Raw genomic sequence first — 10,568 nt, forward strand, 5'->3', positions numbered from 1 at the left:
GAAGAAACAATGTTGGTATTCATAGTAGAAATCCCTGGCATTCTATCTACTAATTTGTCTCACATATGGCATTCACAAGTGAAATGTCAAAATATGCAAAATATATACTATGTGGTGTATATCTAAGAAGATATCTAAATACCCTTGTTGGTCTTAGGATGAATTTCTTTTTGTTAACCTAATTATTAAGTTTATCTACATACTAAAATAATCTTTACCTTCTATAAACACTTATAGTTGAGCATTTTCTCCAATATTTTCCTAAAATTGGAACACCTGCAACATAATTTCGCGAAATAATTTCTGTAAGACATTTCTCCAAATTAAAACAATAGGTGTTTTTAAAATGAACTCTGATATACGATGAGGCGAACATTCCTGCTGAGGCCTAACCTTATTTGACACATAACAGATCTTCCCTACTACAATACTATTTTTTTGCTAGGGGTTTGTTATTTTTAGATGAAAACTTCCCTTATAGCATGATTCCTAAGAGATATGAACTTCTGATACCTAAAATGTTTGTAGTTTTGATAATTCTGCCATTCACTGGTTCTGTGATTTCTCTCTTTAAAATGCCATTTAACAAACTATGAATTTCAAAGGAGTCTATTCTATTTCCATTTGCTCCATGAAGTTTCCTCTTTGTGAAAGTGACCGTATATTAAAGACTTTGCAACATCTATTTCATTTCTATGGTTCTTCACCTGTATAAACTGTTTAAAAGGGTATGAGTTGATGCTGAAAATTTTCAAAGGGTTTGCTGAATTCACACGATTCCCATGTACATTTTACCATATCTTTCTGCATGTAAAGAACAGCTTTCTGTGCATGCCTTTGCCTATGCTGCATATTCACAAAGTTTCTGTTTGCTATGAGTTTTCTAGAGGATAAGACATTTCTATTGACAGAGTTTCTCTTCCATATGATTTTGTTGGTAACTTCTGGAAATCGACTTTTAAAAGTTTCACACATTTAACTCATCAACGTGCTTGTCATCTACATGAATTCTCTGATGCATAATGAGCTGTGACTTCCAACAAAAGGCTTTCCCACAGTCAGGACATTTACAAGGTTTCTCTCCGGTATGTGTCCTCCGATGTGCACTGAGAATTGATTTCTGAGAAAAGGTTTTTCCACATTCATTACATCCGTAGGGTCTCTCTCCCGAATGCGTTCTCTGGTGTACAATGAGCTGAGATTTCCTAATGAAGGCTTTTCCACATTCACTGCATTCGTAGGGTTTCTCCCTTGTGTGCATTCTCTGGTGTACAAAGAGCTGTAATTTCCCACTGAAGGATTTCTCACACTGACCACATTTACAAAGATTTTCCCCTGCATGAGTTCGCTCATGCACAATGAGCAGTGACTTCCAAATAAAGGCTTTCCCACATTCGTTGCATTCGTACGGTTTCTCCCCTGAATGGGTTCTCATGTGTATTATGAGGTATGACTTGCTGCTGAAGGCTTTCCCACATTCACTGCACCTGTAAGGTTTTTCCCCAGCATGAGTTCGCTGATGTGAAATAAGCTGATCTTTCCTATTAAAAGCTTTCCCACACTCACTGCACTCATAGGGATTTTCACCGGTGTGAATTCTCTGATGTACAATGAGTTGCGAATTGAAACTAAAGGATTTCCCGCATTCACTGCATTCGTGCGGTTTCTCTCCCGTATGAGTTCTTATGTGTATAATAAGGTACGATTTGCTCCTGAAGGCCTTCCCACACTCACTGCATCCATACGGTTTTACTCCTGTATGACTTCTCTGGTGTACAATGAGCTGTGACTTCAAACTAAAGGCTTTTTCACACTGACCGCATCCATAAGGTTTTACTCCAGTGTGAACGCCCTGATGTACAATGAGCTGTGACTTGAATGTAAAGGCTTTTCCACACTCACTGCAACCATAGGGTTTCTCTCCTGTGTGCGTTCTCTGATGTACAATAAGGTTTGACTTTGTATTAAAGGCTTTCTGACAGTCACTACATTCAAAGGGTTTCTCTCCTGTGTGCGTTCTCTGGTGTGTAATAAGCTGTGACTTTAAACCAAAACCTTTTCCACAGTCACTGCACTCATAGGGCTTCTCTCCTGCATGAGTTCTCTGGTGTGAAATGAGCTGGTATTTCCGACTGAAGGTTTTCCCACATTCGTGGCATTTATATGGGCTCTCTCCTGTGTGAATCCTCTGATGTATAATGAGTTGTGAATTAAAACTGAAGGCCTTCCCACAATCACTGCATTCGTGGAGTTTCTCTCCGGTGTGTGTCCTCATATGTATAATCAGGTATGACTTGCTTCGGAAGGCTTTGTCACACTCATTGCAAACATAAGGTTTCATTCCTGTGTGACTTCTCTGATGTACAACGAGCTGTGACTTCAAACTGAATGCCTTCCCACACTGAACGCACCCATAGGGCTTTACTCCTGTGTGGGTGCCCTGATGTACAGTAAGTTGCGATTTGAACGTAAAGGCTTTGCCACATTCACTGCAACCATAGGGTTTTTCCCCTGTGTGGGTTCTCTGGTGTACCATAAGGTTTGACTTTGTATTAAAGGCTTTCTGACATTCACTGCATTCATATGGTTTCTCTCCTGTATGAATTCTTTCATGTATAGTGAGCTGCGATTTCAAACCAAAAGCTTTGCCACATTCATTACAACTATAGGGTTTATGTCCTGAATGAATTCTCTGGTGTGAAACAAGCTGGTCTTTCCTACTGAAGAGGTTCCCACATTCACAGCATTGACAGGGATTTTTACCTGTGTGAATTCTCTCATGTATGACAAGCTGTGAATTGAAACTGAATGTTTTCCCACATTCATTGCATTCATAAGGTTTCTTTTCTGCATGAGTTTGCTGATGCACTATAAAGTATGACTCACTGTTGAAGGCTTTCTCACAGTAACTACATTCAAAGGGTTTTTCCCTCATATATGTTGTTTGGCACATAAGTTGTGACTTCTTATTGACAGCTTTTTCAGATTCATTACTTTCACAGTATTTTATTCCAATAACAGTTTGCTCATGTTTAGAATGGAGGAATGACTCCCGATGTACATGAAATGTATTAGGATTCTTCCCAGCATAATTACTAGTGAAATCTGTATCATATTTCAAACTCTTTCCATGTATGCCACGTGTATGAGGTTTCTGCCTTGAGCAAACATAATTTGTACCGAGAAAACATAGTTTTCCAAATGCAGTGCATTCACAGCTTTTTGCTATACTTCCCAGATTGCCTTGGTTTTCCTGATGCCATTTGATGTGATCATCAATTTCCCAGACTTTATCTAGAAATGAAAATAATAAGTGATATGTTACAAATAATTACATGAGGCCAGGTACAGTGGGCATGCCTGTAAACCCAGCACTTTGGGAGGCCAAAGTGGAAGGACTGCTTGAGCCGGGAGTTCAAAACCAGCCTGGGCAACATAGCAAGACCAAACCTCTAGAAAGAAAAATTTAAAAATTTGCCAGGCATGGTCGCACAAACCTGTAGTGCCAGCTACTCGGGAGGCTGAGGTGAGAGGATCACTTGAGGCTCGGAGTTTGAGGTTACGGTGAGCTATGATTGGGCCCCTGCACTCCAGCCTGGGCAACAGAGACCCTGTATCTAGTAAATAAGTAGATAAAAACATGATCTTGGTATAGCATAAAAGTGCCTTAAAATACCATATCATGAGATTTCTCTTTTAGTTTCATATATCAGATCTCAATAAAAATAAAACCTCAAGTGTAAATGTACCCAAACTACTGGGCACTGGGGGAAACAAAGCAAAACTGAAATTGAAAATAAGCATAGTAAACTGAGATTGTTTAAGTTTAAAAGGTTTACATAATGGATAAAGAAGGCAAAACAGGCACACAGAACAACAAGCATAATATAAAGAGGTTATAAGGGATCTCTGAACATTAGATTCATTTGTCAAATAATTAGCAAACTCCTATTATGTGACAAACTCTTTGCTAACCTATAGAAAAAAGACAGAGAATACTGTAGATTAGTTCCCAGTCTTCTTGAGAATAACATCTCACTGAATACTGGACAAATGGATCAAAACAGACTCACAGGGAACATCATCACAAAGTTTCAGAACACTTAGGACAAGAAGTAGCTCTTAAAAGCTTCCAGAGGAACAAAAAACCCAAAAGCTTCTTATAACGGGCCAAAAATTAGAATGGCAACAGACTTATCATTAGAAACACTAAAGGATAAAAAATAGAGCAATAACAAGTAAAGTAAAAACAATTTCAGATGCACAAGTCTCCCCATTTATATCACACGCAGCCTTTCACAGGACGCTCCTGGGGAAAGTGCTCCAACAAAACAAACCAAGAGAAAAGATGAAAGAGGATACAGAAAAGAAAACCAAAGAGGAGATCCCAGGATAAAAACTGCACAGCAGGCATTGGGAAAAACTAGGCGCCGCTGCAGCAAGTCAGGAAGAGCTGGCAGTGATGTCACTGGGAAGATGAAAGGCACAGAATGAATGACTTGGCTGAATGCACCAACCAAGAACACTTAGACATCAAAAGGAGTCCGAGCCTAAATTAAAGATAAACATATTAATGATAACAGAAAAAATTAAACAGGCGAATAAAACTACAGAAAAATAAAAATTTATAAGCAAAATTGAATCATTGTACACCTGCATAATTTACCTGCAAACAGAAATTACATAGTCATAATAATGTAAAAACTGAAGACTCATCTAAGCAAAAATATGAAATTACTGTATTAGCATGATGGAGGCATGGGAAGGGACCGAGTGCGTATGGTGGGAAGGTATGGAGGGAGCAGGGTGAGAGAGAATTAAATCACCCTTCTATACTGACTAATAGTAGGGGGAAAGCCAAGGTGCAGGAGAATAATCTGGGTATTTAGAAATATGGAGGCAAACACTGCAGGAAAGAGTTAAAAGAGATAAAGGTAGTTGTCTCTGGCAAGGATGGAAAACAGAGAAGGCACAGGATAAGCAGACCGTTATTTTAACCTGAAAACAAAAGTCAAAGATGCAAAGTAGATATGAAATAAGACACGGGATCAAGTCCTCAGGCACAACAGCAAATATATGGAAGCTGAATAGAAGAGAGAACGAGTAGAGTCAATTTAGATGCCCCTAAGTAACATGCTCATCAGGGCAATGAACAGAAAAGGACATTAAGATAACAAAGCAGCAAGTCAGGTTTGGAGATAGCAGATCAGGGAACCTTAACACCGCATTCAAGGTTGCCTGTGAAAAAATAAGCAAGTTGTCCCACCTATCAAATCTGATCTGTCTCATTCCTTTTGTACACAACCACCAAATTATATTTCCCCAGACGTCGATTCCCAACTGGTACAGAATCTTCCTCGGGATACACCGAGAAATGAATATGGGCACTTTTGGCTATCACAGTGGCTTGGGAAGGAATATTACTGGTTATTACATGGTCCTATAGTCAAAAATGTCTCTATCGAAAATAAAATAGGCCAGTGAGTAATTACTCTTTGCCCTAGAATCAGATTTGCTCCTGTGTTTGGCTGTCAGTATTACCCCCATAGACTTTCACAGTTCATGGACACTGAAGCTGTCCTAACCATCAAATTCTATACTTTATCCTTCTGATTCTTCTCTTGCTGGTACCATACCCATTCTTTTCTTTGCTTGGATCCCACATCAAATCATCATTTGATTTCCCAGGAAATCTAATACATCTTCTGTTGACCAGGCTCTTTGTACTATAGTAACAATGGCAAAAGTAAGATTATGTTTGGTAACTCTAAAAATTCAGGAAATGAAGAAAAAATACTAAATCCAGTAACCAGAACACAGGAATTCCTAAGCTTAAAGATTACTTAAACATGATTTAAGACTACATTAAACATAATTACTGGCTGGGGTCCAAAGGTAATCACCGGGAACCCCAATGTGCACCAACAGAATCGAGATTCTGAGGCTACAGAAAAGCATTTTCCAGAATAACCATGTTGAGTTTAACCACAGAAGATGACAGAAAAGGAAATTACGCTTAGAGAGCAGAAATGAACACTCACCAGGAAGCTTACTTCGCTGCCATGGAAAGACGTCCTGGCAAAGTCTACCTGACCAGGGTTTCGATATAGTATAAAAGTGTCTACTATGGGGTGTTCACACCTGTGATGCTCTGGGGGACCATATACCTCTCTCTATCCTTCTATATTTGGATGGCTATATACGGACAGATCATTAATTATAGCTCTCCAGAATGTAAAGAACTGCTACCAGGTCTGAATAGGAACAGGATCCTAGACTTTCATTAATGTAGTACAAGAACAAAAATATGGGTTACAGTATATATTTGCCTGGGAAGAAGGGTGCGATGGGTGCTGCCTGGACAAGCAAGGACGTGCAGGCAGACAGTGCTGCCCACCCAGAGGTTCTTCTGCTCTTTCCCGGCTGGCAGAAACCTAATGTTTTTCCACCCCCATCCTTAAGGTGATGTGCTTCAGTCAGGGAAGTGAGCACCCATCCCTATCCCCATCCCTACTTCCAGAAGGTAAAGCACAATTTATCGGAGCGGACACTGATAGTCCCATTTCCCTTGCCAGAGACTTCTTTAGACAGGGGCATGTGATAAAAATCTAGCTGGTTAGACTTGATAAATCTGCTGGGGGCATCTGTAATAGTCTTACTGCTTGATAAGAGTCATATGGGAAAAACAGCCCTTCTTATTATTCCTCAGCCACTGGTGTACCTGCATGTGTCAGCTAGAACCGCAACACCCACCTGATGACCGTCAGGGGAGGTGACCTGAGGAAAATGCTGACACACCTATATGGGACCTTGATGATTTAGTGCATCAATCGCTTAGTTTACCCTGGAGTTGCCCCAGGGTTCAAGGCTTTGTGTCATGTGTAACAGCAAATCACTTCTGCTTCAATTGGGTGGTTTAGGACTGATCAAAAATTGCAGCTACAATAATCCTAATAATATAAGGACTGTCTTGGGTGCTCAGGGAAACATATCTGACAATAACATCCAAGATGAATTAAAATAAAGAATAAAACAAGGAAATTTGGCTAATCAGTAGAACATTCCACACATGAGATAATATTTGCCTCATTTTGGGTGAGAATTGAGAAGATGAAGGCTTTAAAAGACCTCTTTCTAAAGGACCAAAACACTGACAGACTGTGCCAAGTCTAGAAAGAGGAACCTGCATAGAAGGAAGATTCAAGCTCACTCCCTAGTGCCAAGAAAAAGAACTAGAAACAGCAGAACAAACAAACTAATGAAAAGAAAGCTGAGAAGGAAGGTATGTGGCTATGGAGCAGTGGAAGACACGATTCTGGTTTCTGAAAATGATGCCACAAAGGGGCACACAGAAGACGCCAGTGGATCAATCAAAACCAGGACTAGGGCAGATGCAGTGCCTCACACCTGTAATCCCAGCACTTTGGGAGGCTGAGGTAGGAGGACTGCGTGAGTCCAGGAGTTTGAGACTAGCCTGGCCAACATGGCGTGACACCATCCCTAAAAAACAAACAAAACAAAACCAGGACCAAAGGGCAGATGAAAGATCAGTGTGGCCATTGATTACGAGTAGAGGAACAAAAGAGTTTAAATCTTCAGAATGGAAGTTGCCACTGTCTGAACGTATCCCCTCCAGAGTGCATGTCCCTCCACTGCGGTGATATTAAGAGGTGGGCCCTTCAGAGAGAGATTGAGTCAGGCCCTTATGACTAGTGCCTTCTAAGAGGGCTGGAGGGAACTACCTTAGGCCCTTTGCGCCCCTCTTTCTGTCCCACGGCATTCCTGCCCTCAGGAGGACGTAGTAACAAGGCACGACCCATGAATCAGAAACCAGACCCGCACCAGACGGCAAACCTGTCAGCACCTTAGTCCTGGACTTCCAGCCTCCAGAACTGTGAGAAACAAATTTCTGTGCTTTACATGTTAACCAGTCTGTGGTGTTTTGCTATAGCAGCACAAATGACATGAAACAGAAGCCCTTTACCGTTAGAATATACGAGGAAAATGAAGAAAATAAAAAAGACTCCTTTGGACTCCAAAGAGCAAGAGAAGCCCAGCAGAAAGTGAGGGGAACAAGTGTTTGGTCCTACAGCGTGAGAACAGGGTCCACAGGGGTGACTGAAGTCAAGGGTGGGGGTGAAGGCTTCAGGCAGGACCACGGACACCATCAAATATTAAGGGAAGTGCTCCTGAGGGACACGGTGATGACAGTGAAGCTTTATTTCGCATGGGGAACACGGAAGCGGCAGAATCTGCCAACGGCTGGGGCTGTGGTGGTTGAATTTAAGTACGTGGAATTTAAAAATATAATTTAAAACAGATAGAAGGGAAGTAGAAGAGGCATAAAAGTTACATCAAGTGAGGGAAAGAGGAAAAGCTTGCTTGAATGCATAATGAAATGAGTCTCTTACCAAGGAACAGTAAGAAGGAAAACGAGATGCCAACAAGAAGGAGATTAACTAAGAGTGCGTGGTTACAATTGAGACAAGAGGAGCACATCACAGCAGAATTCATACCAATTCTAAATAGGGAGGAAAGTACCTAAATGTCTGCATCACCTACCTGGATGGCCCTGCCTTGGGATTCGGGCATGCACCACCCACAGCTCTTCTCCTCGTTCCAACTCAAAGATAATGTTGGGTTTGGTGTGTTGATACCCTGTAAATAGAAAATCACAAACAACATGGAACAAAACTGCTTCGGATTCATGGATTCTGAAGAATGGAGAAGATTTGGATTAGAGGTGGCATGAAAAGCTGCCCTTTTGCACATTGGCAAAGTAAAGACCACTCAGTTGGCATACTCTGATATCAGCTGGTGTCTAAGAAAATCTGTCCTTTAAACATAAGCCCAAAATCATTAACTATTTTCAGAAGCCCCCCCAGGTTTCAGCAACCAATGAGGGGAAGCCTGGAGATTGTGCACACTGCTCCTCAGGGAGGCGGCACTCACCCAGGGACACCAGGTTGCTGTAGTTCTCCAACATCACACTCCTGTACAGGTGCTTCTGAGCTGGGTCCAGCAGCCGCCACTCCTCCAAGGTAAAATCCACAAACACATCCATGAATGACAATGGTCCCTGAAATAGAATACCCCATCCAATCTCAAGTTATTTTACTAGGTTTGTAGAAAACAACAGACTACTTAGGGCATCCATTACTTACATTCAACTTTGTGAGAAAAACAAAAATCATATTGAACACATCCATTGATGTGCGTTAACTCAGTCATCCTTTCATTCAAGATATGAGAACTGGGATACTCTCTTTCTTTTTAATTTAATTTTATTTTTTTTAAGAGACAGGGTCTTGCTCTGTTACTCATACTGGATTGCAGTGGTGGGACCATAGCTCACTGTAGCCTCGAACTCCTGGCCTCAAGTGATCCTCCTGCCTCAGCCTCCTGAATAGCTTCGATCAGAGGCATGAGCCACTGTGCCCAGCATGGGATAGCCTCTCTTTCAAGTTTTAAGCTATCCTAGGACCCATCTGTACAGGGCTCCCCAGACATGGGCCCTTCAGTGTCAAAGGCAAGACAGTCACAGGCAAACAGGTTTGGCTGGTCACACTACATCTGCAGCACAGTTACTGACCTCTAGGTTCCAGGTATTAAACTAGGTGCAAGTGACATAAAAATGAATGAAATACAGTCCTGACCTCAAGACGCATTCAGCATTGCAGGTGGAAGAAAAGTTAAACATGCAAATGAAATTGGAAGTCACAGAAGCTAGGATAAAAGAATACAAAGTACATGGGTGCAAAGGAAGACGTAAGCAACGCTATTTGACAGTGTCAGGCGCAGTCTGTGAAAGGGAACTACAGAAGTGACCAACACAAGAGAAGACAAGTTAAAACTTGCTGGACTAAAAAGGCAACTGCTGTAAGCAGCGGCCAGTCTGTGGGACTGAAGACCTGAACATGAAGATATACAAAGGGCAAATGAACATGTGGAGCATGTTCGCCATCACGTGTCATTAGGGAGTCGCAAATTAAGACAACGAGACACCACTACACACCTATCAGAATGGCTAAGATCCAAAAACCTGACACCACCAATGTTGGCGAGGACGTGGGGCAACAGGAACTCTCATCTGCGGCTGGTGGGACTGGAAAGCGGTACAGTCACAGTCACTTTGGAAGGAGTGTGGCAGTTTCTTACAAAGCTAAACATAATCTTGCCACACGATCCAGCAATTATGCTCCTAGGTATTTACATAAATGAAATGAAAATTATGTCCAAGCAAAAACAGAAATACAAATAACAAAAATGAAAGAGAGGATATCACTATTGATCCCACAGACATGAAAAGGCTAACAACTCTAAGTACATAAACTTGATAACTTAGATGAAATGGATATGCTCCTTGAAAGACACAAATTACCAAACTCATTCAAGAATAGATTACCTTAATAGATAACTCTGTATCTATTAAAGAAATATAGAATTTATAGTTAAAGGCATACATCTTGCAAGAAAAAAATAAAACTTTTTTTTGAAGATGTGATTGCTTATAAAGAAAATCCCCAAAATTCTAAAAAAAAGTTCCCAGAACTAACAAGTGAGTACAG

General features: G+C 41.0%; 1 protein-coding gene across 2 annotated transcripts in view; it reads right to left on the reverse strand.

Annotated features, from left to right (window-relative positions):
• Positions 1 to 607: 607 nt before the first annotated feature.
• Positions 608 to 10,568, reverse strand: part of ZNF268 (zinc finger protein 268) — a 21,914-nt gene continuing 11,953 nt past the window's right edge. For both annotated transcript variants that reach the window (XM_012657278.1, XM_012657277.1), the window contains 3 exons: positions 8,953 to 9,079; positions 8,563 to 8,658; positions 608 to 3,294 (listed from right to left, as the gene is read on the reverse strand). In XM_012657278.1, coding sequence (XP_012512732.1) covers positions 968 to 3,294; positions 8,563 to 8,658; positions 8,953 to 9,079 — 2,550 coding nt within the window. In that variant the 3' untranslated portion in view covers positions 608 to 967. The remainder of the gene's footprint in view (positions 3,295 to 8,562; positions 8,659 to 8,952; positions 9,080 to 10,568) is intronic.

This window comes from Propithecus coquereli, unplaced genomic scaffold (assembly GCF_000956105.1).
Source record: "Propithecus coquereli isolate 6110/MARCELLA unplaced genomic scaffold, Pcoq_1.0 Scaffold535, whole genome shotgun sequence".
Taxonomy (NCBI): Eukaryota; Metazoa; Chordata; class Mammalia; order Primates; family Indriidae; genus Propithecus; species Propithecus coquereli.